The 26957-nt window shown below is 59.5% G+C and overlaps 9 protein-coding genes and 1 non-coding gene across 10 annotated transcripts; 5 read left to right on the top strand and 5 right to left on the bottom strand.

The window, feature by feature from the left end:
* Positions 1 to 53: 53 nt before the first annotated feature.
* On the top strand, positions 54 to 1480 carry GGTG_10887 (hypothetical protein; the record flags this gene model as incomplete). Its single annotated transcript, XM_009228765.1, has 1 exon — positions 54 to 1480. Exon 1 carries the CDS (start codon positions 185 to 187, stop codon positions 1478 to 1480), a length of 1296 nt encoding a protein of 431 aa, XP_009227029.1. The 5' UTR covers positions 54 to 184.
* A 1295-nt stretch (positions 1481 to 2775) lies between these two features.
* On the bottom strand, positions 2776 to 5493 carry GGTG_10886 (hsp70-like protein). The gene is made up of 3 exons (XM_009228764.1): positions 5209 to 5493; positions 4433 to 5104; positions 2776 to 4274 (listed from the first exon to the last, which is right to left on the bottom strand). The coding sequence occupies exons 1-3, from the start codon at positions 5281 to 5283 to the stop codon at positions 3078 to 3080; spliced, it is 1944 nt and encodes a 647-aa protein (XP_009227028.1). The 5' UTR covers positions 5284 to 5493; the 3' UTR covers positions 2776 to 3077.
* Positions 5494 to 6943: 1450 nt separating this feature from the next.
* GGTG_10885 (dienelactone hydrolase) lies at positions 6944 to 8594 on the top strand. Its single transcript, XM_009228763.1, has 6 exons — positions 6944 to 7125; positions 7199 to 7241; positions 7329 to 7369; positions 7476 to 7627; positions 7691 to 7816; positions 7907 to 8594. Exons 1-6 carry the CDS (start codon positions 7062 to 7064, stop codon positions 8342 to 8344), a joined length of 864 nt encoding a protein of 287 aa, XP_009227027.1. The 5' UTR covers positions 6944 to 7061; the 3' UTR covers positions 8345 to 8594.
* On the bottom strand, positions 8469 to 13258 carry GGTG_10884 (hypothetical protein). The gene is made up of 6 exons (XM_009228762.1): positions 11899 to 13258; positions 11793 to 11805; positions 11619 to 11628; positions 10279 to 11514; positions 10083 to 10193; positions 8469 to 9986 (listed from the first exon to the last, which is right to left on the bottom strand). The coding sequence occupies exons 1-6, from the start codon at positions 11954 to 11956 to the stop codon at positions 8697 to 8699; spliced, it is 2718 nt and encodes a 905-aa protein (XP_009227026.1). The 5' UTR covers positions 11957 to 13258; the 3' UTR covers positions 8469 to 8696.
* A 326-nt stretch (positions 13259 to 13584) lies between these two features.
* GGTG_20216 lies at positions 13585 to 13655 on the top strand. The gene has a single exon. It is a non-coding gene; the product is annotated as a tRNA-Gly (tRNA).
* A 235-nt stretch (positions 13656 to 13890) lies between these two features.
* On the top strand, positions 13891 to 15001 carry GGTG_10883 (hypothetical protein). The gene has a single exon (XM_009228761.1). It carries the CDS (start codon positions 14279 to 14281, stop codon positions 14723 to 14725), a length of 447 nt encoding a protein of 148 aa, XP_009227025.1. The 5' UTR covers positions 13891 to 14278; the 3' UTR covers positions 14726 to 15001.
* GGTG_10882 (hypothetical protein) lies at positions 14693 to 17149 on the bottom strand. The gene is made up of 4 exons (XM_009228760.1): positions 16660 to 17149; positions 16392 to 16563; positions 16062 to 16306; positions 14693 to 15982 (listed from the first exon to the last, which is right to left on the bottom strand). Exons 1-4 carry the CDS (start codon positions 16920 to 16922, stop codon positions 15253 to 15255), a joined length of 1410 nt encoding a protein of 469 aa, XP_009227024.1. The 5' UTR covers positions 16923 to 17149; the 3' UTR covers positions 14693 to 15252.
* A 159-nt stretch (positions 17150 to 17308) lies between these two features.
* GGTG_10881 (hypothetical protein) lies at positions 17309 to 20466 on the bottom strand. The gene is made up of 2 exons (XM_009228759.1): positions 20161 to 20466; positions 17309 to 19969 (listed from the first exon to the last, which is right to left on the bottom strand). Exons 1-2 carry the CDS (start codon positions 20196 to 20198, stop codon positions 17962 to 17964), a joined length of 2046 nt encoding a protein of 681 aa, XP_009227023.1. The 5' UTR covers positions 20199 to 20466; the 3' UTR covers positions 17309 to 17961.
* A 24-nt stretch (positions 20467 to 20490) lies between these two features.
* Positions 20491 to 24846, bottom strand: GGTG_10880 (hypothetical protein; the record flags this gene model as incomplete). The annotated part of the gene is made up of 6 exons (XM_009228758.1): positions 22677 to 24846; positions 22096 to 22147; positions 21893 to 22026; positions 21566 to 21843; positions 21313 to 21324; positions 20491 to 20863 (listed from the first exon to the last, which is right to left on the bottom strand). The coding sequence occupies exons 1-6, from the start codon at positions 22911 to 22913 to the stop codon at positions 20491 to 20493; spliced, it is 1086 nt and encodes a 361-aa protein (XP_009227022.1). The 5' UTR covers positions 22914 to 24846.
* GGTG_10879 (hypothetical protein) lies at positions 23771 to 26163 on the top strand. Its single transcript, XM_009228757.1, has one exon. It carries the CDS (start codon positions 23926 to 23928, stop codon positions 25045 to 25047), a length of 1122 nt encoding a protein of 373 aa, XP_009227021.1. The 5' UTR covers positions 23771 to 23925; the 3' UTR covers positions 25048 to 26163.
* Positions 26164 to 26957: the final 794 nt, after the last annotated feature.

Below are 26957 nucleotides of genomic sequence, written 5' to 3'. Positions count from 1 at the left end.
CGATAAAGCTCCTACACGGGCTGAAAACGAGCAAAGTCTCGAAAGGGATAGCTTCGCGGGATCTGAACGGGTGATGTTGGGTATAAAACAAACACCATGAGGGCCAGGTCTGCTGTCAGTATCAGAAACTACACATCCAGTCAAGCCAGAATATATTCCCAGATAACTGTCCTCAACAGCAAATATGCCACTCAAGCCCTGCCTCTTCGCCGCAGCGTGCTGCCTGGCCTCCCTAGCCATCACGCCCGCCGCAGCCGCAACACAAGGCCTCGTAGCCGTCCGGCCCAGCAAGCCCGACGCGCGCCTGGGCGCCATCCTCGGCCCGGCGATGGGCTTCCTCGAGTGCAACCAGGACGACGCCAACGTCCGGGCGCTCTGCCGGGCCGTCGGCCTCAAGGCCGGGGCCGCGCTCGCGTCGGCCGGCATCCGCGTCGACGCCCGGGGCCTCGTGTTCGCCTACGACGACGGGACGCCGCGCGGTATCGACACGGGCCACGGCTGCAGCGTGACGGCCGAGATCAAGCACGTGCACGCCGAGACCCGGCTCCTCGCCGACGCGTCGCTCGACTTCTCGGGGGGCGGCGGCGACCCGGCGCTCTTCGTCGCCGAGCTGCCCGTCGAGTTCGCCGCGCGCGTCGACGTCAAGCAGAGGTTCGGGGCGCGCGTGCTGGGCAAGTGCGTCAACATAGGCTCCGACAGCTTCAAGTTGGAGGGCGCGCTGGCCACGACGGCCAAGATGGCCGTGCTGTTCACGCTGGCGCCCGCGCCGCTGCGGACCGACGCGCAGGGCAACTACGTATTCACCATCCGGCCCGTGACGAAAGTGGCGGCGCAGCTGGCCAGCACCGACGTCAAGTTCAACATCAGCGGCGTCAGCTTTCTCAACGGCCTCGTCACCGCCATCCTGGGCGGGACGTCGTCGCTGGTCAAGGCCGTGACCAGCATCCTCCAGGGCGACGGGCTCGGCGCCGTGTGGAAACAGGTGCGGCAGCACGTGCTGGACGTGGCCGTTGGCGGGGCGCTGACCCTGCCCTTCGACCTGCTCGACGGCCTGTTGGAGCTGATGGCGCGCGCCTATGTCGAGGAGCGGCAGGGCGCCGCCATCGCGGCCTACTCGGGCGAGATGGAGAAGAAGCTGCGCGCGGCCGTGGCGCGCGCGCTGAAGCTGGACGCCAACGGCGAGCGCAGCTTTGTGGTGCGCAAGGAGGTGGTCGATCTGGTCCGGCAGTTCGGTGGCGGCGCCGACATCTGGCTGCCCGACCGGCCGGCGGGGTTCTGCTCGGCCGACGGCGAGTGCAGCGACGGCAAATTCTGCAACGGCGTTGAGAAGTGCGTCAGCAACAAGTGCGTGCCGGGGTCGAAGCCCTGCCTCGGGGGCGGCGAGACGTGTATGGAGAGCTCCAAGAGGTGCCTTCCGACCTGCGGCGGCCGCAGCGGCAGGGTCTGTCCCAGGCTTTGGCAGGCTTCGGAGCTGGAGTAGGGAGGCGATTCAGCAAGGGCAGCTAGAACTGCTCCGCCAGGCTTGTGAGAAACTTGTCGTTGTGAACGGGGACATCGCGCTAGAGGCCCCAGGGACCAGAATTGTTAGGGTCATGCGTCTTCGTTCCCATTTTAGATTTGTGCCAAGAGACATACCCCCGCATAAAACGTTATCCCGGAAACAATGCCCACTGTTCCTACTACTAAAATCTATCGAGGTTCTCTCGGGATCTCGCCGAACCCGGACGCAAAGATTTCGAGAGAAAAATGAAACAAAAGCATTGCAAACCACTCTCAAACTCCTCCAAAAGACTCAATGTGCTGTGCCCCATTATCCGTTCGAGAAGAGAAAAAAGTCTTCAGCTCTCTCCACATCCTCTCTCGAAAAAAAAAAAACATTATGCCATCTGCCTCTCTAACTGCTAGCAAAAGAGGGAAGAAAAGTAACGGGCTATCATGGAGTGTAGAGCGGGGATATCCTGAAACGAAACATGGACAAACAAGCAGATAAGAAGCACGTCCCACCTCCGTCATTCGCTTTCAAACTCCCGATAGGATGTAGATGTCCCATTTGGGACTGGCGAGCTCCTCCCACTTCCACTAAAACCACTTGATTCTGTCCGAGACGGTGATGGTTCTCTTCTTGTCCCGCCTCCTCTGGTACTCTCGGTATCTCGCCAGCACCCATCCTAGCAATGCCCCAGCTGATGGGGAGTCGCTGTTGAGATGGAAGTCCAGGCTCAGTATGGCTTTCATGGGGTCGAAATCGCCCTCGTCAGCCTCGATTAAGTCTCGGACGTCCTCCCAATCTCCCACTGTCGGGGGGAATCCTGATCCTTGCAGAGTATGTCTGACCACGACTCTTCTGCCACCTGCGTCCCCATTTCTAGGGGTGGAAGATCCCACCCTCTTGGTGATGAAGCGTTAGATCCATAAAGAATTGCTTGGCCATTGCAGTAAAATTGGAGAGAGAAAATTCGTGTCGCTCGACGTGTGTGTGCCGAGATTGGGCGGTTAGTGTTAGGAAAGGATGACTCCAGCTCTCCACCTGTCTTTTCGGGAATGGTAAGGAATGGCATGTCGGATGCTTGTTTTGTGGGTGTAGGCGCGTTGTTGTGGTATTGGAGGCTTATCATGTTATTTATCATGTTATGCAAGGAGCCCGATCAGTACATTTAGCTTGAGGAGTGAATCGGAGGGTTTGTCGAGATATCACCAGGCTCCTGCTAGCTAAGGCCAGCCCCGTCAGACATAGAGGAAAAGCAACGTGCTTGCCTGCCCGGATAGCACGGTCAGCGGACCAGGAATGTGCGCGAAGTAATGTCACGAGGGAAGGTCAGGTAAGTTGAACGCCTCTGCCCATTTGGGAATCCTAATTAAAGTACAAACTGCGAGTGGAAAACCGCCGAGAACTTTTCCCCAGTGAATTCGTCATGTCATTACAAAGAAAGGAATAGAAATGGCAAAAGCTGCTGTCTAGCCCCTATGAATGCAAGGAGACCCGAAAACCTCCAACCAAACACCTTTCCCAAGTGCTTGACGAGCGCGCACTGCAACTCGTCTGCTGAAAAGCAAAAACAAGACTGCTCGCGCGGCATTTAGTCGACCTCCTCGACGGTCGGGCCGTCATCGTGGGCAGCACCCGGGCCACCGGCGCCAGGGAAGCCGCCGGGAGCACCACCGGGAGCGCCGCCGGGAGCGCCACCAGCACCGTAGAACTTCATCATGATGGGGTTGGCAACAGCCTCGAGCTCCTTCTGGTGCTCCTCGTACTCCTCACGGGTAGCCTGCTGGCTCTCGTCGAGCCACCCAACAACCCTGTTGATCTCGGCGTTGAGCTTCTCCTTGTCGGCAGCGTCAAGCTTCTCGTCGACCTTGGGGTCCTGGAGGGTGTTGCGCAGCGAGTAGGCGTAGGACTCGAGACCGTTCTTGGCAGAGACACGGTTGGCCTCAGCCTCGTCCTCCTCCTTGAACTTCTCGGCCTCAGCAAGCATGCGCTCGATATCCTCCTTGGAGAGGCGGCCCTTGTCGTTGGTGATGACAATCTGGTTGGTCTTGCCAGTGCCCTTCTCGAGAGCAGAGACGTTCATGATGCCGTTGGCGTCCAGGTCGAAGGTGACCTCAATCTGGGGAACACCACGGGGAGCCGGGGGAATGCCGGTAAGCTCGAACTTGCCGAGCAGGTTGTTGTCCTTGGTGCGCTGGCGCTCACCCTCGTAGACCTGGATGAGCACACCGGGCTGGTTGTCGGAAAAGGTGGAGAAGACCTCGGACTTCTTGGTGGGGATGGTAGTGTTGCGGGGGATCAGCTTGGTCATCATGCCACCAGCAGTCTCGATACCGAGAGACAGGGGCGCAACATCGAGCAGCAGAATCTCGTTGGTGGACTTGGAGCTGGTGTCACCAGAGAGAATGGCGGCCTGGACGGCAGCACCGTACGCGACGGCCTCGTCGGGGTTGATGGACTTGTTGGGCTCCTTGCCGTTGAAGTAGTCGGTAATGAGCTTCTGGATACGGGGGATACGGGTCGAGCCACCAACGAGAACGATCTCGTGGACCTGAGACTTGTCGACCTTGGCGTCGGTCAGGACACGGTCAACAGGCTGCAGGGTCGACCGGAAAAGGTCCTGGCAAAGCTCCTCGAAGCGAGCACGGGTGATGGAGGTGTAGAAGTCGATACCCTCGAACAGCGAGTCGATCTCGATCGAGGTCTGGGCCGAAGACGACAAGGTGCGCTTGGCACGCTCGCAAGCCGTGCGGAGACGGCGCAGAGCACGGGCGTTGCTTTGCAGATCCTGTTGCAGGTTAGTCGGCGAGTTCCCCAGCTCTCTGGAGATGTTTCTTGGTCTTGAGGTGCTTTTGAAGGTTTTCCTTGCGCGGGAAAGCCTGGTGGGCAGGTGTGGAAAAGGGGAAGGAGTGAAGCAACCCAAGATCCAAATAAGCTCGTTCGTACCTTCTTATGCTTGCGCTTGAATTCGTTGACAAAGTGGGTGACCAGACGGTTGTCAAAGTCCTCACCACCCAGGTGGGTGTCGCCGGCAGTCGACTTGACCTCAAAGATACCCTCCTCGATGGTCAGGAGCGACACATCAAAGGTACCGCCGCCAAGATCGAAGATGAGGACGTTGCGCTCGCCCTCGACCTTCTTGTCAAGACCGTAGGCGATGGCAGCCGCGGTAGGCTCGTTGATGATACGCAGGACGTTCAGGCCGGCGATGAGACCAGCGTCCTTGGTGGCCTGACGCTGAGAGTCGTTGAAGTAGGCGGGGACGGTGATGACAGCGTTGTTAACGGTGCCACCAAGGTAGGACTCGGCAGTCTCGCGCATCTTGGTCAGGATCATAGACGAGATCTCCTCGGGGGTGAACTGCTTCTGCTCGCCCTTGAACTCGACCTCGACGACGGGCTTGCCGGCGCGCTCGATGACCTTGAAGGGGAAGTGCTTCATGTCGGCCTGGACCTCCTGGTCCTGGAACTTGCGGCCGATCAGGCGCTTGGCGTCGAAGACAGTGTTGATGGGGTTCATGGCGACCTGGTTCTTGGCGGCATCTCCGATCAGACGCTCGGTATCTGTGAAGGCGACGAACGACGGGGTTGTGCGGTTACCCTGGTCGTTGGCGATAATCTGTTGGAGCAGGCGGAGTCATGGTCAGCATGGATGTCCCTTGATGCCAGCTGCCAGTAGCAAGGCTCGCAAGGCTGAAGGCGTCGAAAGAAATTTCCACATACCTCAATGCGGTCATCACGGAAGATACCCACGCACGAGTAGGTCGTGCCCAGGTCGATACCAACGGCGGGCGCCATCTTGTCAGAGTGATCTGTGAGACGTGCTATGCGAAGTTGGTTCTTTGTGTCGAAATCGCGGGTAACAAGAAAAGGAAATGGGTATTCTTGCGCGTAGAGGAAAAGGAAAAAATTGGTTGTAGTGAAGTGATCTGGTTTGTTCAACGGCAGATCTGAAAGAGCGCTGAGGAGGCTGTTCTCTTAAATGCAGACCGGAGGGCAAGGCAGGAGGGGCAGTGGTTGGCGGGGCAGGCTTTTGGGCAGAAGGTTCGAGAAGAGGTAGGAAATCCGCCCCACCACCACTGAAGCTGCAGGAAGCTTGCAGAAATCGCTAGGCCGACTCCCACTAGGACCCAGACGCTCACGCCCCCACAACGCAAGGCACAAGGCTCAACCAGCAGGCCCCAGCCACTTCCAGCCACTTCTAGCCACGTCCAGCAGCGTCCAGAGCCTTCCAATGGGGGCGATTTCACTATGCGCACGCCGCAATCTCTGCAATCCACACCACATCAGAATGACGAAAAAGATGGAACGGAGGGACAAAAAATCAGATCCCTGCGATGCTTCCCCTCTGATCTGTTTGCAGCCGGGCAGTTTGGCAACCCCAGCAACCTGCCTGCGACTATCCATGTTGCTCTTTGAGAATTTTTCCTCTCCATCCTAGGCTCGCTCGCTTGTGTATGGCGTTCGCAGTGGAGCTAGGGGCAATCTTCGAGGGAGCCATTTGCTAGTTTGCCACGCAACTCCAGTCCATGTTTCTTTGAAGTTCTCCCAACTCCACATAGCAACCGAGGACAGCAAAACCACCGGCCTGCAACATTCCAGAACTCGAGAGCCATTGGGCTCGTCAGGCTCATGCTCCCGAATGTGGACATTGTACCGTTCAAGGAGCCATAGCCCTAGCGGTTGCGGGGCACCTGGACGTCCCATCATGATGAAGAATCGAAAGACCTGCCGCCATTCACGCTTCTCAGCCAGTGTGCCTGGTAGGGTTGTGGAGTTTCCCATCTGGGCGATGAGCAGGGAAGACCCGAGCACACTTGTCTCAGGCCCCTGCCGCTGCCTTCATGTCAACAGCGTCACTTTCTTTCTGCAATGTTCTAAAGGTTGCTCTTTGAACCTCCTGTGTGGGGATGAAAACCCGACTTCCCCGTCAACAGAATCCGTGTTCTGGGGTGAGAATGCCCCATTGAAACTTTTTTGTCATCGGGCAGCCTGCGTTGTCCTGGCTCTCCGCCACCTTTCGTCACCGCCTCCTTTGGTGCCTGACGGAATCCAAGCCTTGGGTTGAGGCCCAGGTTGGCGGCCAAGCAGGGGCTGGATAAGATAGCCCACCCCACCACGGCCAGGCACGTTTTTGTGCCGAGACGCAGAGAGAGGTGGTTCGACCTAGGTACCAAGCGTAGTCTTCAATCCCATGCTTGATTTGCTTTCGCTGAGATGCGGGCGAGATTTGGGGATGCAGCAGCGATATAGCACGATGTTTTATGAGGTCAAGCTAGAGAAATTGGTTAAGATAGGCAATATAAAATGTGCAACCTGCATCTGGTCCTACACAAAGCCACAAAAAGCATCTATGCAGGAACATGAGGAGGCAGTCGCGGGGTGACAAGATGGGGTGTGGAGGTGTCAACGAGGTGGAGCAGGCGCGGGAGCTGCGGGTGGGAGCTGTAGGTAAGCTCATCCGAGCTTGTGAGGGGATTGTGAGCACCTATTGTGAGCACCTCCCGGGCAGTCAAGCCTGTTAACTTACTTGACAGAAAGAGAAGCGTACCCATCAAATATCAAATACAGGCACCATGTTGATCCAGGAGAGTCACGCCGACGTGAAGACCAGCGTCAATGGCGTCGAGTCCACGATGAGTGAGCGGGGCTGCTTTGCGTGCAATTCCTTGGTCATGTCACGGTTCTGATCGATCCCCTTGACGTCGACCAGGAATCTTTCTCTTCCACCCGACTATCCCGCAATATCCCAATGCGTACGTCTTTGTAACCCTGCATATCTAGTTTGCCTAGCTAGGTAGCCACCGGACAAGCAGACTGCTAACGCATATCAACCCCTGCAGGTGTTTTCCTGGAGTCGCTCTGTTCAGCGAGATCTACCAGGGTGCGTCGAGCTGCCGTTGCAGAGATGAAATACCAGCCTCCGTGAGAAGGCAATGAGCCCATTTTGAGGTGCTGATTGGACGATTTCTGCGCCTCGAACTGCCCAGTGACCGGCCCCGTCGCGCGATTCGCCCGCCAGATCGCCGGCCAGGGCTACATCGTGGCCGCGCCCAGCAGCTACCATGACTTTACGGGGCCGGAGCCCCTCGCCTACGATGTCCCGGGGACCGATAAGGGGAACCAGTGGAAGGTTGAGAAGGTGAGCAGGATCCCCCGACGCACACACAAGGAATATCCTTGGCTGCTAACCATTGCCCCCCAGACCCTCGAATCCTATGACGAGGACTCCCGCAGGACGGTGGACTACCTCCTTTCCCTCCCGACGTGCTCGGGCCGCATCGGGGCCACGGGCATGTGCCTGGGGGGCCATCTGGCGCTGAGAGCTAGCGTGAGTCCGCCGGCAACCTCCCAGTCCAGGCGCAAAAAGAAAGTAGAGCAAAACACGACTAAACTAACAAATGCTCGCGTGGACCACCAGCTCGACCCCCGCGTCTCGGCCTGCGTAAACTACTTCGCGACCGACGTGCACTCGCGCACCCTCGGCCCGCACTCGGCGCCCGACACCTCGGCCGCGGCGCCCTCGCCCGACTCCAACCACACGCTGGACCGGCTCTCGCGGCTGGCCAGCAGCGGCTGCGAGGCGGCCATGATCTTCGGCGTCAAGGACACACACGTGCCCGACGCCGGGCGCGACCTGATCCGCGCGAAGCTGCGCGACGCCGGCGTCGTCTTCAGCTTCTACGAGTTCGCCTGGGCCCAGCACGCCTTCATCCGCGACGAGCTGAGCAAGGGCCGCTACGACCCGGCCGTCACAAAGGTCTGCTTCGAGGTCCTGCTCGAGCTGTTCGGCCGCGTGCTCAAGACGGACCTGGGCGCCCGCGACGGGTCGGTGCAGAAGGTGGAGCACGTTTGTTAGGGGGGTGGGATGGCCATTCTGTGAGGGTGTGGTTGGGAATGCTGTACCACGATGTGTACGTACAGCCTGGCAGCAAAGGAATCGGATACGCTGAAACGGAAACAGGGCATCAAGTAAAAGGAGAATGACAGTTGACTCGGACGGCCACTTTTGCTTTCGTCACAACCGAAACTTGATTTATAAACCACATACAAACATCGCTAAATCAAAGAGAATGGGAGTGCCAATGAAAGATCCAAACAGACACGAGGTATTTTTTCTTTTATCCCAAGCCGTTGCGCCTTCCACATCAAACCTCAAACCCGCTTGCCAAACACCTATTTCCTCTTCGCCAACCAACAAGACCCCTCCCTCAACCAAACACGACATTTACACCCATGTCCTCGCTCACTCTCCTCCACATGTCCATCGCGTTCTTGCGGGCGCCGGGGAACGCAAACTCGGACATGCGGCGCGATGACGGCCGGCGCGATGCCTCGCCGCCGTGACCGTGACCGTGACCGTGGCTGTGGCGGCGCCCGCCGAACCCGCCGCCGCCACCGGGGTAGTCCGCGCCGTCGCCGTCCGCATGCGCAAAGTCGGCACCCTCGTCGGCCTCGTCGCCATCGCCTCCCCTGCCGTCGCCGTCGTCGCCGTCGCCGGCGGCGCCGTGGAACAGGTCGGCGCGGCGCCAGACCTCCTGGACGATCTCCCAGGCGCGCGCGATGTTAGTCATGCCCTGGCGGCGGTCGATGGCGGCAAAGGCGCGGCCCGCGATGGCCCGGTCCTCGGGCTCGCGCGCCTCGCAGGCGGCGGCGAATAGCGGCCACAGGAGGGCGCCCATGGGCCCGCCGTGCTCGACCGTGGCGGCGCAGTGGCGGAGGGCCATGCGCGCGTGTCGCTGCACCAGGGGGTGGTGCCCAGGCTGCGAGTGCACGGTTCTGTACAGGTGCACCAACGCCGAGTGGCGGTAAGCTAGGGCATTGTTGAGGATTGAGTGCAGGCGGGCCGAGTCGCTTGTGGAAGAGGAGGAAGACGAGGACGACGATGTAGAGGAAGAGGTGGATGCCGGTGTTTCGGCACTGCTGGGCGATGTAGCCTCCTGATCGAGTGCAGTGTCCGGACTAGAGTCTTCCGGGAGGCGACTGTGGTTCTCTGCACCACTCTCCGTATCAGGCCCGTCCACTTCCTCAACCGCCATCTCGTCGCCAAGACCACCCGCACTCTCATGGCTCCCATGCCGGCGACCTCCAAAGCCTGTAGGGGTGGGAGACATGGCCCTGCGAAGCTTGGTCGGGTCGCCGCCTTCAAAATCAGAGTCGAGAATCCAGCCAGCCGGCGGGGAGGGGCTCCAGCCCAGGAGGGCAGCTTCAACAGCGGAGGCCGTGGACTCAAACTCGGTGCGGAGCACGGCGACCTTGGCGGGATGGCCAGCGGCGCGGGCGGCATCGAGATCGGACCGGAGGGCGAGCAGGCCCGAGAGGCGATGGATTATGGGCCAGAGAGTCGTTGACATGCCTAGAAGGGTGTCGACATTGTTGAGGGGTGATGCAGCTGGCGCGCCCACCGGAGGGAAGGGCAGCAGGCAGCCGGCCGCGGGCGCCGTAGAGAGTGGAGCAGTGCCAAAAGAGAGGGCTGCAATCACGTCGTAAAAGCGGAAGGCCTGTAGGAGGGAGAATGTCAGAATCCCTACATGACATGGAAAACAACTAACCAGGCTGCTAGGGAAATGAGGTCGAAGGGTCGCGATGGTACTCACGCGCTCCAAGAAGACTCCTGTCGAGTCCAAGGGCTCGGGATGTGAACACATAACTGTGAGAGCACCTTTGAGGTGGCCCTCTATTATGTTTGTGCGACTCCTTTGCACGAGCTGATGTTTTGTGAGACAGGACAGTCAGTGTAGTTCAAAAGAAAGGATATAACATCACGGGATGTCGATAGTCATTGATACTTACAACTTCATAGTATACCAACAGAATGATTGCAGCCAGGACCTGGTTCTTGTTAACCTTGCCGCTGCTGGGCTGGATGAGCTTGGACAGGCCCTGGATGGCGCGATGATGGTAGTAAAGCGAACGCTCGCCTCCCTTGACGTCGACGCCTCTGTGCTCCAAGTGCGCGCTGGCCAGCGCGTAGACGGCATCCGCCACGGGAGACGACGCCCCCGCCGTGAACGGAAGTAGGGCCCCTGCCGTGCCAGAGGTCATCAGGGGCAGCACGAGCTGCTGGAACGGGTTGCCGGTCTCCTCGCGGAAGACAATCAGGTGCGAAAGGACGTTGCAGAAGTGATCCACTAGCATCCTCCTGCCCGGCTGTTGCGAGAACTCGGAGAAAGCAGGAGCGCAGAATTCAAACAACGGTGATCTAACGGGCAGTGCAGCCGCCGCCACGGCCATGTCGATCGGGCCACCAAAAAAGTTTCCGTGCTGACGCTCGTGATGCTGCATTTGCCTGTGGTGGTGGGGTGCGATGACGACGGCCGAACTTGGTGCCGGTTCCGACTTTATTGTTCTTGTTGTCGTGGTGGATGCGGATGAGCTCCTCCGGTCGACACGCTGCTCCATCCCAATGGACCCTACGACCAAGTCGGCCTCGTCGGCCTCGTCGTCATATGCATTGCCTCCACCACCAATATCCATGACAGGAGACATGGTCATATCGCCCCTCAGCCCGCCCACGACGCCGCCGTGCCGCATCGGCGGCGGCACCAGTGACCCGATATCAAAGCCCTCCTCGAGCGGCGAGAAGATGGGTAGGTCAGAAGCGTCGTCCGAAGAGCCGCCCTCGTCAAACACCAGAGCCCCAGGCCTCCACGAGTGGTGCGCATTGCTGTGCTGCGCATTGCTATGCTGCACCCAGCTTTGCCTAAGCCCACTGGGGTAGTAGTTGGCATCAACATTGGCACCGGCCATCTCGTCCTCGTCGTCGTAGCCGTCGTCATACTCGTCGTCGGGAATCGGCTGTGGCCATGGGAAGGTGTCGGTCGGGACGCCGTTGAGCCTGGCGCGGTGAGCGCTGTCTATGTCGACTCCACCACCACCCGAGTCGGTCGTCGAAGTCGATGCCGTGGCGGACGAGACGACATAGTCGCGCTTCCGGCGCTGGCGGGGGCGAACGGGCTCGTAGACACAGTCACCGCCGCGCTCGGCGCAGCGCGCACACTTTGGCCGTTCCTCGTCACATTTCTTTTTCTGCAGATGCGCCCAAATAGTGGCTGGGTTAGCTGTATTTTCCCATAAACGGCTGTAGCCACGGTGTACTGAGGGACGAATCTCGCCGTCCCATGTTGACCAACCTTTTCCTTGCTGTGGTTTGGGCGTCACAAAGGTCAGCAGTGCACTCGGATCACGCACACGCGCTGATTGGGGGACTTTCTCGCTCGCCGTGTCCCGCCAAAGAGCAGCCTTGGAGGCGTCGCTTCCAGGTTTCCAGAAGCCGCGATCTGATTGCCAGACCCAGGGAGACATACCACGAGGTACAGCCTGCATACGTTGTGGTTCGAGCAGTCCCGGCAGCATGGTTAGTAAAGTGTTTTTAGATGGCCCAGAGGCCCCGCCCAGGAGCTGCGGGCTCACCAGCTCTTGAGCGCCGCTTGGGAGCTTTGGGTGCAGCGAGCTTGGTGAAGAGCAACATCGCGAGTCGGTAGGGATGAAGTTGGTCTTGGGCGGCCCCAATATCGAGCTTCTCTCATCCGAATACCATCTATGTGGTCATACCGCGTGTCGGGACGACGTTGGATATGCGCTGCAGGCGACTGACGACCGGTGACGGTTGGTTGGGTTCGCCCCCAAGCGACTGGGTGTGCAGGTCGAGTGGAAACAGGTGGGTTGGGGAGGTCAGACGCGACCGCAAGAGGGATTTACAGCAGCAGCGAGAAACGGGGTCAGCAGCAGCAGCACTCGCAGCAGCAAAAAGCAACAAGCGGCAGCATTCGCATGTGTCGAGAAAAAAAGGGACGACGGTGGCGCTTTTCTGGAAAGCGCATGTTCCCCATATTTTTACGAATAATAACCACCAGCCCATCTCGGCCACCACTAACCGGGCGTGTGGGCTAAAAAAGGTCATCAGCCAGCCAGAGCAGCGGGCGGGCAGGGCGGGCAACGCAGGCGCGCCCGCCTCGACCGCCTTCCTCCCCGCTTCTCTGACATCGTATTTCCTCCTTCTCTTTCGTCACAGGCCCGGATGGATCGTCCTCTTGGGGGGGCCACGGTCAAGTGACATGGCGCGGTTGCCTCCGCACGCAAGGTTTTGGTCTGGACCGGGCTGGGTTGGGAAAATAAAAAGGACAAGAAAAGAGGAGGTTCTCGACTCGCTCCTCCGACGGTTCATTCAACCGGTGGAGAATTTGCGGGGTAGCATTGGAGGGAAAACTGGAGGAACCCCATGCCACGGCCGGCGCTCGGCTGGGGGTGGGATTGACCAGGGGAGAAGGCTGCACCGCAAAAAATTAGGGAGCACACGTGGACAGGGGATGCGTCGCTGGCTGGAGGGGTCGATCGCGAGCCGAGTCGGGCGGCGAGCAGCAGCGATTGGGCGAGGCAGAGTTCATCCAGTCTGGTCGTCGGCGCTGCAGCGGGAAAACTGCCAGGCTGCCGTGGGCAGTAACCTCCATACCTAGCCGGCTCAATCAAGGTGAGACCAGCCCCAGTGACCAAAGGGACACGCTGGGGTTTCTCTCCAGACAGCCCGTTGGAGTTGCACACCGAGGCTGGCGGTCAAGTCTGTCCGCGGTTGACGTGCTTTCCCCAGAATTGAGCTGCCGCCCTGGGCTCGGACTGTTCCGCTTCGGGCAGCTGCTTTCGCCATCCTTGCTCCTTCCTCTCCACCGCATAACTCGACATGGATCAAAACTCCGGGCAATCTCTTGCTTGTTTCTTCCCCAACATCATCCTCCCAAACGGACTCAGGGCATGAAGGTGTCGACTTTGTCATCTCCCAAAGTTTTTCCGGGGTTGTGTTGTGGGGTTTGTTTGGTCAGCGGTTGTCGTGGTGCACTCTTCATCACCCGCACGTGACCGAGGTATCCGCCTCCCAGGTGGCGGGCGTGTCGCCGCCAACCGGGCCTGAATTGCAAGATATAAAAAGCCCGAATTTTAACTTATAATATGGGTAGGTAGGTACTAGTTAAAATCGGGTGTCGTTCAATGGGGTCGTGTGCGTGCCTACACTCAGCAACGCGAGGATATTGTTAAACAGGCGACGTGGGTGAGCATTAAGGACCACCACGGCGACATGGTCGACATAGCGGTTGAGACCCACAAGCGTGTGTGGTTTAAGGGTAAAATCCATCGTTGCCATCGATGGGCTCCCGGTTCGAGTCCGGGCACACGCATCTACTATCTTCTTCAATGAAGTTGTTTAACCGGCATGTTCTTTTATTCGTTTTTTGTTATTTTTAATATTTTCTTGTTGCAGGCAGAAGGGATAGGCACGGTGTGAGGCTATTCCGGTTGATATGCTCCAAGGAGGAAAGGATCTGAAGTGCAGGGTCCCGTAGGGGCCTCTGCCCTTTATATACACGTGACTCCCTGTCCTCCTTGCTTACTAAGCTTCCCTCCTGACGCCTGGAAGCGCCACACGCTTCCAGGCAGGGGGACCGCTCTTCCGATGCCTCAGGCATCTGATATCTATGCCTAAGGCTTCCACATGACAGTATATACTGTCTACTTTGTGACATTTCTTTTTTAGGTTTATCCTAACTGCCTGATTGATGATGGATACCTTTGCCCGTCCGCCCTTGACATTTGCGGCCCTTGGGCGATTTGTTAGCATGCTGATTTCACGTTGTATACCTTGAAGGCGCATATCTTTTGATCTGTTTTGTTCTCTGTGGTGTCATGGCGCTTAACTTAAGCCTTGGGTCTTGGGACTCCGGGCAACTGGGAGCAGAAGAGGCCAGAAAGCCGGGGCTAACCCTAGGTCACATCACCTGATGCCATCTCTCTATACGATGAAATGGCCATCCCTAATGCGCAGCCGGTGAGGTGCAGCATGCAGTTGGCATCGCCAAGGTCACTATTTGCTAAGGTCAGGTCTGCATCTCTCACCACCAATATCATATTGCCTGGTGAGCCTCGCCTGGCGGCTCCGGATGGGGCAGCCACGGCAGATCCCGCGGACAATCCTCGCGGGCGTGAATTGACACATGAGGGCTTCCATGCGGAGCTCGACGGCTACCATGTGGACCACAAGCCTGCGGCGAGGAACTGCAAGTTTATCTACCTGGGTCGCAGAAGAACTAGTGATGCCGAAATCTATCGCCAGCTCCTAGTCGTCGAGCCCATGAGGGCGGGGACTTATCGCAGGGTCGGACGCGACTGTCACTGGGATCCTAGAACATACGAGGCCTGCCGCCCCTGGACAGATAGCCTTTGGCGAATGGGTGGAGAATGCCAGGTATGAAGATGTCATTGTAGGGTAACACGAAGAAAAAGGGGCTTCTTTGCTAGTGGGAAGGCATGGCACCAGATAGTGTAACAGTGGAACATGTTATGGTTCCATTCCCAAGGACGCTCAGGGGTGGCCCCTGAGCCGGCGACTGGATGGGCCGCAGCCTGTATCCCCCGAGTTCTGTGGCACCAAGGTTGTAAGTCTAGGATATGTGAAGGAGCTGACCCGCGCGTGAGCCGAGAATAATGTGGGAGGCGCGCCGACTTTTTTTGTGAACCAAGGTACCCGACTCAGTATTGTACAAGCTAATAGCTGGCAAATGGGCTGCTTTCCAAAAATACATATCCACCGCTGTTTGTCAGGCAACTCGAAAGAAAACAATAAATGTGTTGGGTATATATGCAAATCAGAGAATTCAGGGCTGTGTGTCATGGGATCCAAACGCCGGCAACCAAGAATAGTGACGAAAAAAAAACAGGTAACAGTTTTAGAGACAGTCGTGGAAAGGCCCAACGTGGGGACTGAGACCTCATCCCCCGCTACCTGCCGTCCTCAAGGCCCCGACCGTCAACCGCCTGCCGGTCCGCGTTGTCGCCCGCTTCGCCCCGCCTCTTCCCAGAGGCCGGGCCGCGGACCCCCATGTCCTCGAGCGTCATCCACTGCGCCTGGGCCTCGCCCCGCTCCGCCCGCCGCCGCTCCGCCTCGTCCGGCTCGTACGCGGGCGTGGGGCCGTAGCTCTCACTCCGCTCCGAGTCCGCGCCGCGCGTCGGCACTGGCCTTCGGCGCGGGATCTGCTGCGGCGAGGTCGGCGGGCTGCGTGTGTGCTGTCGCTGCTGCTGGGCCTGGGGTTGAGGTTGTTCTGATTCTTGATGTATCTGCTCTTGTGGTTGCTGCTGTGGCGAGCTGGCCACGGCGCTTTCTGGTGCGACGGGGCTCGTCGGTTGCGGGGAGGAGCTAGGGACCGTCGGGGCGACCAGTGGCGCTTTGTTGCTCTTGAGCTTCCGCCCTATCACGCCCCAGAACGAGGTCCGGGGCGGCGAGGCCACAAGTGTCGATGCTGCGCTGAGTGTGGCGGCGCCGGCAGCTGGTTGGGCCGTGGTGCGGTCGCCCATCTCGATGTCGGGCTCCTGCATGGTGGGGGGTGGCGGGTATGGCCTGCGCATCACCACAACCGGCTCTCCGGTCTGGAGGTACATGATACGCGGGGTCAGGCCCCTGCCGCCGCATCTATCCACGGCGTTTCTCACGAAGAGGATAAATCGTATGATTCTAGGGTGCGCAGTGTTAGCGGAGGGAACGGCAGTATCAGGGAAAAAGATGGAATGGCAGAGAAGAACAAGACACTCACACGATAATGCCCCCGATGACGGCGACCGAGGTAACCTCCTCGACGCCAAAGCTATTGGGCGGTGAGAAGTACCTTGAGTACCAGACCGGGACGACTCCCAGTATAGCCACCAAGGAGACGGCGCCGGCTCCCCAGAAGAACAGGGTGAGCTCGATGCCGATATGGGCCTTGGGTGTGATGCCATATCCCCTGCGACAGCACATTGTGACAAACTCGGTCAAGTCCCACGACAGGGTGGCAAAGGCCTGGACGGGTGGTCATGTCAGTGCACTGTGACGTGGCGGGAGAGGAACGGGAGAAGGCTTGGGGTGCAGGGTGGGTAGCACGTACGAAAACGCCAAACACGGCGTGCATTCCGCTGACGAGAGGGGCATTCAGCCTGTTGTAGTACATGTTGTAGCTGATCAGGGTCTGCTGCGGGACTATGATGACGAGGTACATGGCAATCATGGTCAACATCAGGATGCAGCTGATGGACCTCAGCACGATCTTGGTGATGTACCTGTTGGACAGGGCAGGGCTCCGGTCAGTTGCACGGCCCAGTGGGATAACAGCCAACCACGAAAAGGACGGAGAAGAAAGATGGATAGATACTCACCATCCATCGAGCTGAGGGCCGTCCACATGCAGGCGAGACCAGTCCTGGCGCTGGATCCGGGACCCGCCGGGAGCATCAGGCTTGTAGCCACGCTCGCTGCCGGCCGGCCTGGTCGAGGTGGACGGGACGGGGAGGACGGCCGTCCCCACGACCGCGGCATCCCCGCGGCGGCTAGGAGAAACGGAAGACGACGGCGACGACGCCCCGTCCGTCATGGCAGCGGCAACGGCAGGCAGCAGTGGGGGCAGCGGCGGCAGCGGCATGGCGCATGCATACCGCTAGGTGACTGCCACGCCCAGGGCCTCGGCTCCCCCAGTGGCGGCGGCTGGCTCTCCCCCTGGTCCCCCAGGCGCCCTCCTCTGGACGATAAGCCTTTTGATCGGCTCACAAGGGTTCTCGGCTGCTCCGGGGAGTTGGCGGTTTGGCGGTGTCCGTTACAAAAGTTCGGACGCCAGCAGAGGGCGGTATGACTGTGTCCAACGGGCAAGGCCTCGTCAGAAGGGCAGGTAGGCAGCAGAGCGTGTGAAGGACAGCTCAACAGATCTGTGGGGGTGGGCAGGACGCAAGCAAAAAGTACTACCGTCCAGGCAGCCGTTTAAGGTTCTTGGCAAGGCCAGCCATCCAACGCTTCGACTTCTTTCCCCTTGCGCGACGCCGCCAATCAGGTCCCCGGCTTGGGCGCAGATCCACCAGGAAGATGCGAGATGGGTTCCAAGCGGCCGATAAAAGTACAAAAACTGGCTGTTTTTTTTTTTTCGTTTTTTTTTCATATGGCTTCTGGACACGGCCAGACAAATTTGTGCAACAGATTCCTCAATCATTCTCACCTATCGAATTGCGCGATTTCAGCCAACATGCTTCATTAAGTCCCTATCTAACGTCCAACAAGAAAGAGGAAGATCTGGTGTTTGGTTCATGGAGGGTTTTTTGATGGTGGAGAAATGGAAAATTAAGGGAGCGACAAGAAAGCGGCGAATTGCCCGGCACAAACATGCCGAAAACCCGTCGAGAAATAATGGCGAACGAAGCGTCCGAAGAAGAAGAAGAAAAAAAAAAGGTGTTAGAGAAAAAGAAGACAAGCCCCAAAAAGAGCAGTGCGACCAAACAAAATCGTAACGGTCTTGTTCCTTCTCGACCTCCCCAATCCGGCCACCAGAGAATCGAGAATCGTACAACACACACCTCGTATTCCAGGCCCGACCCGCACCAAAAAGACGCGAAACCGCTACTGCCCTTAGTCGGCCCGTTCTCGTGACACAGCCACCACATGTTTTAGGTGGTGCTTACCTCTCCTACTTCCCCCTACCAGAACCTGCCCTTGCCCGTGTTCTTGCGGCGCGCCTTCTCGCCCCACCAGCCGCCGTAGCCGCCGTCGCCGTATCCCCACGGCGTGCTCGTCGGCGGCGTCGAAGTCGACGTCGTGGGCGTCCCGGTGGTCGGAGTGAAGGTCGTGGGCGTGAAGGTCGTGTACGTGGTGTGGCTCGTGGTGCCGGGCGTGAAGGAGGTGGTGGTGGTGGTGGCGGCGACGCTGCTGCTGCTGCTGTCGGTGGACCAGGGGAGGGTGCTGCTCCGCGACGAAGTCACAAAGGTGCTGGGCGTCGTGGTCGGAGGCGTCGACGAGCTGTAGCTGTACGACGACTCCCAAGTCTTGGAGCTGGTGGTGGCGGTGGAGGAGGAGGAGGAGGAGGGCACGGTGGCGGTGCTGCTGGTGGAAGGCACAGTGTTGGTACCGCTGGTCGACGGCACAGTCCCCGTGCTGCTGCTGCCGGTGCTGCTGCTCGAGCCGCTGGTCGGCGGGACGGTGGCGGTGGTCGAAGGGACCGTACCGGTGCTGCTGCTGCTGCTGCTGCTGCTGCTGCCGCTCGTGCTGCCCGAAGTCGGGAGCGTCGAGGACGACTCGGTCGTGGTGCCCGAGCTCGTCGTCAGGCTCGTCAGCGTGGACGAGGTCAGGGTGCCGCTGCTGGATGTGATGTTGCGCGACTTGCTGCACCGCGACGACGTCACGATGCTCCCAGTCGTGGTCGTTGACGGGTACCAGGTGGTCGGGGAGGAAGTGGTGGGGACGCTGCTGGTGCCCGACGTCGTCGTCTGCGTGTTGGTCGCGGTCGAGCTGGAGGAGCTGGTGGAGCCGCTCGTGGGGATGGTGCTGCTGGTCTCGTAGGTTGACGAGCTGCTGCTGCTGGGCGCCGACGAGGTCGTCTTGCTCGTCGAGGTGACGGTGGTGCGGGTCAGGGTGGTGGTGGTCCGCTCGGTCGTGCTGCCCGTCGTGGTCCCGGTCGACGAGGTCCCCGTGCTCGAGGACGTCAGCGTGCCGGTGGAGCTCGACGGCGACGTGGGGAGTGTGCTGGACGACTCGGTGGTCGAGGTGGACCCGGTGGACGACGAGGAGGCGGTCGTGCAGCCGTAGCCGGTGCACGACTCGGTGGTGCTGCTCGTGCCGGTGCTGGAGCTGGAGCTGCCTGTCGAGGTGGACGTGGTGAGCGGCGGCCAAGTGGTGGTGGGCCAGTTGGTGTCCCAGGTGGTTGGCCAGCTGCTGCTGCTACCAGTGCTGCTAGTTGTGGCTGAGCTCGACGTGGGCGGGGGGAGCGTGGTGCTGCCGGTGGACGAGCTTTCAGTGGACGAGCTGCCCGTGCTAGTGGTGCTGCCGGTCGAGTGTGAAGTTGTGTTTGTCCACTTGGACGACGTGCTGGAGCTGGTGACGACGGTCGGGCTGTACGTCGTCAGCGGGATGCTCGACGACGTGACGGTTCCGGTGGTGGTCACAGTGGTCCTCTTGGTGCTGGTGTATGTGGACGAGCTCTCGGTGGACGGGGTCCCAGTGGAGGACGAGGACGGCGAGAAGGGGATCGTGCTGGAAGTGAACGAGGTCGACGAGTCCGTGGTACTGCCAGACGAGGTGATGGGCGTGTTGGTCGTCAGCGAAGAGTGGCTGGTGGAGGAGGAGGTCAGGGTCCCGGAGCTGGAAGAGCCAGAGGAGGTGGGGTAGGTCCAGGTGATGTTGCCGCTGGTGGTGGTGAGGGTCGGCGAAGTGCTCGCGTGGCTAGTCGTCGACCACGGCTCCGTGCTCGAGGTGTAAGTGGTGGTGCCAGGGGTTGAAGTGGTGGTGGGCACCGAGCTGGAGCTCCACGGGCCAGTCGGCACCCTCGAAGTCGAGCTCGAGCTGGTGGCCGTGGTCGACCCGGTGTAGCACATGGACGGGTAGACCGTCACGGTGGCCAGGGAAGGCGTGGGACAGTCGGGCGTCACCGTCACCGTCACAGTCTTGCCGCCATAGCTGGGGGCGTGCGGCACAGCCTGGACCAGGCTCGAGCTGCAGGAGGCATAGAGTCAGCTTGCTGGATTCGCACGTCCGAATATGGGATTGACAGTCGTCCGGAGCCCCCTTCGAAGCCACTCGACGGTTCCGAGAGACAGAGACGCCAGAGGGAAACATGGACGTCCCCGTCTGCGAGACAGGGACAGACAAAACCAGTGAGAAAGCGAGAAGGAAAGCTTAATTACCCTAAGCCCACGAGGGCGAAGCGAGTGAGACCGCGCATTGCTCGGCAACGGTTTTCAGTGCGAGCTCGGGGGCGGGAGGGGGGATCAAGCGAATGTGAAGAACGAGTGTGGGTGTGATGGAGGAGGTGTCGTATAGGACAGCTGCCTCAGGGACCTCGGAGAGGAAGCGAGAGAGAGATGACCAGAGAAAGGGGACCTGCGGCGAGTGCAAGTTCCTGCTCCTTGACATCCAGACTTTGGGTTGAGGATAGGGAGGACGTCAACCAGGTCTTTATACACGTCCCGTTTGCCTAACCATTTAATGATACGGCACCCAAACCACAACAGAGATCACTGCGTGCTCCACCGCAGCCTCTCTCCTGAGCCCACATGTGCGTATGCTGTGCACTCGGCGTCGTGCTGCAAGGGCCTGAGGTACCAGCCACGCAGGTCTGGGAGACAGCCAACCGGCTGCATGTTGTGTCTGGTCTGTCCCATCTCTGGCCGTGTCGGCCCGTTGCTCTCTTCCCGTCCACCCCCCATATCACCCAGCCCTCCACCCCTCTCCCGGACGTGGCGGGGATAGGCAGCGATCCTGGAAATCCCGTGGCACTTCAGGTATAGTGGTGGCTTTGTGGGCGGCGCAGAGATTCTTCCAGCCAGACGACCGTCGAGGCCGGAGCCAGGCCAGGGACGAGGATGCGGGCTCCCGTCGGGCTGCAGCCTTGGCCACCCGCGGTGGCGTCCGTGTTGGAAATTTGATACCCGCCTCAGCTTTGGCCGATGGGCGCCGGAGACGGGGAGATGAGGGACAAACAAACAAAGCGGTCCTACCCGTCACGTCATTAGACAGAACAAACGGCGGGCGGGATAGGCGTGGCTGCCGATGCCAACTTTGTGCCATAATTAGACCCATCTATTTCCCCGTAACATGGGCTAGTCCCTGTCGGTGCCGTCTTGTGGATGAGACTACGTAGCAAACACGAAGGCAAACGGGATCGAGGCGTATGGCCACCACGTTGTCGATTCGCACGTTCCGAGGCCCCCGCAAGGAGATGGGAGAGACACCTGATCTCTAGGTAGGTAGGGGCCTCCCGAGTGGCACAGCGGCAAGGCGACACGGCCACCATGATTGACTAGAAACATGTCTCTCGCGCATCGCAGGTTGCTTACGCGCCTCCTCCGCTGGTGTGGTATCAGCACAGTCATCGACGAGCCCGGCCTGGGCTTTCTCTTAAGCCAACATTTGAGCCTAGGTGCCCAAGGAACACGGCAGCTATGCCGTGTCTGTGCGCCCGAGATCATCGAGGGGCAACATCTGCAGCTGTTATCTCCTCCTTCTCCCTCCAACACCGTAGATCGGCAGAAAGCAACTCCAGATTTGGGTGGCCAGGCCAGAGGTCGGTCCCCCCCCCCTTTGTCACACTGGCTACAAGACAGCGGACGGTCCGACGAATTGGCCGAGGAAGGGTTCCTCTGAGACCAGGCTGGCGGGAGTGGTGAGATGGACAGGGCAGAGTCGTGAGCGCCGTGCCCCTCGACTTGGAACAGGCCATCTCGGCCGGAGACACCACTCCTCGAGGTCTTGGAGTTCACAAGTCGCCTCATTTGCAAGAAATCCCGAGGGGACACACGGCGAGGCCTCATCGGGGAGCGCAATGGGGCAGCCAGAGACAGGAGGACCGACTCCGCATCCAGCACGAGCTTGTTTTTTGTTTTTTTTTCAACCCGACCACGCAAAAAAATTTCTCACATCTCCTCGGGCGGAATTTTCCATGGCCCACGTCAATGTGCCGCGGGGAGGAGAGGGGGGCAGTTGCGGATCGTCTCCCGAGATCATCAGACGACTGCAGCGTCCCGATGTGACCCCCCTGCACGCCTCCGCCACTAGAGCGCGATGGAAGTGTAAGATGGACAGCTGTCAGGCCGCCCCGAGTGCCTGTATTGCTTCTGGACCTGCGTTTGCCGGCGTCGCGGCCAAGGCCCCTAGTCCAGCCTCGGCCAGGGGCTGGTGTCGTACAAGCTGAGCAAACCGGGACACGCCATTCACGCTAATCACTAATCACCACCACCGAAAGGTCCTTTTCTCTCTGCTTCGTTGGTGGTCGTGGTTGATTCTATGCAACTAGATCCGAGGATGCACAAGCTTGGTAAAAAGTCTCGGGAAGGACCCAACAAGACTCGGGTCCGGGCCTGACGAGGCCAAGGGGCAGTTTGACTTATACTTGGTAGTAAATCCTTATTGCAAATTTCTCCGCTGGTCCGAATCAAACGAAGCACGGATGGGGGCAACAGCTTGCCAGTACGGAGTAGGCCGGGTGGTGCAACTCGCGTGGCTGGTGGACGGCGAGGATACCCGTGGGACAGGGCCACGACCTCGTGCGGAGTATTGCTGTGTAACGGGATCGGGCCGCCAGTTTTTTCTTTTCTTTTTTTTTTTGCTTTTTGGTTCTTTTCTTTTGCACAATCCCGGCGTAGTATGTGCACCTCTGTATGCTGGGCGTGGACTGGTGTTGGTCCCGACCAGGTCTGCTCACCCGCAGTGACTGAGCTGCGCGCCGCTGTTGCACGGCAGACAAGATTGGAGGATAAGCACCTCTGGGCGGGGTCAGCGTAGCAAACAGAGTGGTGGCTTGGAACGGGCCGTAGGGGCAGGCATAGCTGTTTGTAGGGCGGATATCGTGGGCATCATGCTGTGCAAACATGGCGTCGAGAGAGGCTTGATTCTTGACCATGCTTGGCCAGGCGGCATAGCAAGAGACGGATGCGATCATTTGAGGGGCATTAGGGGCCGTTGCGCCTATGAACGGCACTTTTTTCAGAATGATGGCCGTCGGCCTCTTTTACAGTCGCCACACCATCAGTTTGACACCAGATGTGCTTCTTTCAAGCCATGGACGATATGGGAGATGAGCCAAAGCAGCTGTGAGAACCAAGACAAACCAGCCACCTCATCACATCGCCCGCCGCCGCTGTTATACACGTGCATGCCGTGCCAGGTGCGCCGTTACCGTCGAATCTCCCGCTCCTCAAAACACTTTCACCCGAGACCCGAAAAGACACGAGCGGGTGCCCCCGAGCACGCCGCATGTAGCAAGAGGATGGCTAAAAACAGGAAAGGGTTCTTTTTAAAGCTGAGTCCTGAGTCACCTTGGGCATAACTCTAGCCTGGCGTGTGACGGGAGTGTTTCGGTGGTTGTGGCCAAGGGCCGACGGGATCGAGAGCGTGCTAGTCTTGTAGCCCAGCGCGATTTCCCTTGCTCCTCCTTGCTAAACCGCTGGAAGAACTCGACGCAAATGGTAAAAGCGATGGGCGAAACTTTACTAAAGGAAATCCCTGGGGGCAATCCATATCGCCCGGGCCAGCCGCACCGCACCTCCCTCTTTTCACCTTGGCCGCCCCCAACTTTTCAACTTGCAGCCATCTATACCCAAGACACAGCTCGTATGTCATTCCTTGGGCATACAAGACGTCAATGGGCTATCAAACCCCTAGACAGACACATTGTGGCCTCGGGCTTTCCTGAGGTCAAGGGCTGTGGGCTTCACGTGATGGTGCAGCACTTGGGTTCCCCTCACATCAATGGAGGCTCTGCAGTCGACGCAGCCTGACCTCTAGGCAGCGGCAGCATCTGCATGGATCCGATATAGGGAACTTTGCAGCACCAACCAACCACTCAAATGGGTGGGCCCCAAGCGCCTACTGGCCCAGCTATAAATCAGTCGTTTGTTTTGGGGTGACGCTCCATTTGGACGTGAGACTTGATTGAAATCCATGTCCAGGACATGTCCAGGATACCTCTCCGCGTCTTCCTCAACCCACACCCAAAAAGCGTCCAGCGGCTATCAACGGCCGCTCAACAACCCACGTCCCCCAGCGCCTCCACCCGCGCCTTTTGGATGCCGCGCAAGACCCCCACGGGCAGCCCCCGGACCTCGGTCGAGGAGTTCCAGGACCTCCTCGGCAGGGTGGTCGAGGGCCGGGGCCGCGTCCTCGCGCTCTGCGGCGCCGGCCTCTCGGCGTCGTCGGGCCTGCTGACGTTCCGTGGCAAGGGCGGCATGTGGCGGAACCACCGCTCCACCGACCTCGCCACCCCGGAGGCCTTTGCCGAGAACCCGGGCCTTGTCTGGCTCTTTTACGCCTGGCGCCGCCACCGCGCGCTCAGCGTCCAGCCCAACGCCGCCCACTACGCCCTCGCCCGCCTGGCGACGCGCCTGACGCCGCCGCCGCTCTTGGACGACGACGACGACGACGACGCCACAACCAAGACGGCCAAGACCCGCTTCCTGTGCCTGACCCAAAACGTCGACGGCCTCTCCCAGCGCGCCGGCCACCCGCCCGCGTCGCTGCGGCCGGTGCACGGGCGGCTGTTCGACCTCAAGTGCTTCGACGGCTGCGGCTACGTGGAGCGCGACAACTTTTCGGACCCGCTCTGCCCGGCCCTGGCCCCGTCCTCGGCCGACCCGGACCCGGACTGGATCGTGGACGGCAAGCTCCCCGCGCCGCAGGTCGCCGCGTCGGACCTGCCGGCCTGCCCGCGGTGCGCAAAGGACGACGGCAAAGCAGCCCTGCTGCGGCCCGACGTCGTCTGGTTCGGCGAGCCGCTCGAGGACGACGTGCTGGCCGAGGCCGATGCCTTTGTGTGCGGTAGCGGCGGCGGCGGCGGTGGCGGCGGCGGCGACCCGCCGCCACCCGTGGAGCTGATGCTCGTCGTCGGCACCGCCGCCACGGTCCACCCGGCCGCCGGCTACATCGACCTGGCCAGGCGGCACGGCGCCGTGGTAGCCGTGGTCAACCCGGACCCGGACGCGGGGCGCGGGCTCGGCGCCGACGACTTCTTCTTTGCCGAGGACGCCGCCGAAGTGCTGCCGCGGCTGGTCGAGAAGGTCGCCGGCATGGAAGCTTAAGCGAAATGGGCGATTTTGTGATGGAGAACAGGAAAAAAAGGAGAAAAGGTTCTCGACCGAGGGCGGCTTCAGGTTTCACAGTCCCCCATCCGTCTGAGGTTCAGGGGCCATCAACCCACCTATGCCCCGTTTGACAGTTTTCATGTTTAACCCAGCCGGGCCCAGAAGCTTCAACTCACTCCTACGTCTAGATCTCTTGTTGGTCCTCCCCATGCATGGGCGCGCCCCTTGAACACACCAACACAAATACATGCAAGCTTATAACGGGGGTTGTGGTAGCGCCAAGAGGGCCCCCCGGGCCAGGCCGATTCGAAAGTATAAAAAGAAGAAGAAAAGGTTCCGGAACGAACCGGCCAGCTTCCAGAACCACGCGAATCATGGTTCATGCATTCCGGCTCCTGGCAAGTCCCGAGCATCCGAGGCGCATCCGACTCGACTCCTATTCTCACTCCCCTTCGCTTCTCCATCTCTCTTTTCCATGTCACGGGATCCCCCCAGTAGCCAAGCGGTCAAGGGAAGGAGCGAATCATACATTTTCCCGAAGCGCCCGTCATTTTTGTGTTGCAGGGGCTAGCCCGGCTAGAGGTGTGGACTTTTACTGGACGTCGTTGGAAAATTTCTCACCTCCCTCGTCGGTGAGAGGCAGAAAAAAAGTATAACGCATCCCAACGAACCAGTGGGCCAAGGGTCGAGGTCCGGTGACCTGGACGCGACGTGCTGTAATGTGATGGCAGCCAAGCCCCACCCAGCCGCCCAGCCGGGGGGGATTCAGCAACAAGCAGTCAGGTGGGTGAGGATGACGAGGAGGGGGTGCGTTTGGGTAACAAAAGGTCATCACACCGCAGCGGCCACTCGTCATTGGGCGCTTGGGCGGGCATCACACCGGTCATCCATCATGCAATTATCGGGGGGGGAAGAGGATGAGGTTGCTGAAAGAGAAACAAGACAAGAAAGAAAACGGTACATAGGCCAGTCATGATGCAAGAGGTGGAGGAGGAGGGGGTGCGGGACTCACCGTAAGCGGGTGTGCAACTACCGAGCCAGCCGTTGCGACGAGAGAGAATAACAAGCTAGTTCTGGATCGCGCGGCATAGACAATGCAGTCTTTCTCCCTCCTCCTCTTGGCCGTGTTTGAGGCTTGCGGGATGCGCTCAAGGCCTGCAGCCGCATCATCACCATGTCTCTCCCTCCCCCCTCCCCTGCATCTAGACCACCACCGAACACATACCGGCAAACGCCTCCCGCAGCACCCTCCGTCCAGATTGCAGCGATGATGTAGACTATTTGATGTTCTTGTCTGGGAAAACCACACACACACACACACACCGCCATCGACATCGGCTTGGCGGCATGTTCCGACCCGGAAACCTCAGCCACACGTCTTTTTTTTTCTTCTTTTTGCCTTCTTCTCATCTCATTACCACAGCACCGGGATAACCACTTTCCCCACATGGGCAGCGGCCCGGCAGGCAAATGCTTAGCTCAGTGGCAGGTATGCGCCGGAGAGTTTGCTCCGGAAACAAACCAGAGCGAAGGAAAGCGAAAAAAGAAAAGAAAAACAAAAGAGAGGCCATTCGCAGCTGTGTCGGCTTCCCGCCGGCCAATCCACGGTTGTGTTTTTGCCCGCACGCCAGAATCAGAGAATTTCTTTCTCCCTTCTCGGGACCCGCACCAAGACGTTTCCTTCCCCCCCCAATGACATCTACCACTTTTGACGTTGTCGTCGTCTCAGCCACTACCTTCATCTCCACCACTAGCGTCAAATCTCGAAAAACGGTCGGTGGCAGCTGCCGGGCCCGATGCAACGGGGGGGTGAGTATAATACGAGTCGAGGCACCTTGCAAGGTCCTGCAGGACTACGGTAGGCACCGCCCCTCATCACGGGGCTTTTTTTCTCTCCTGTCCTTCAT

Source organism: Gaeumannomyces tritici (assembly GCF_000145635.1).
Source record: "Gaeumannomyces tritici R3-111a-1 unplaced genomic scaffold supercont2.6, whole genome shotgun sequence".
NCBI lineage: Eukaryota > Fungi > Ascomycota > Sordariomycetes > Magnaporthales > Magnaporthaceae > Gaeumannomyces > Gaeumannomyces tritici.
This window is presented reverse-complemented; position numbering and strand designations above follow the sequence as displayed.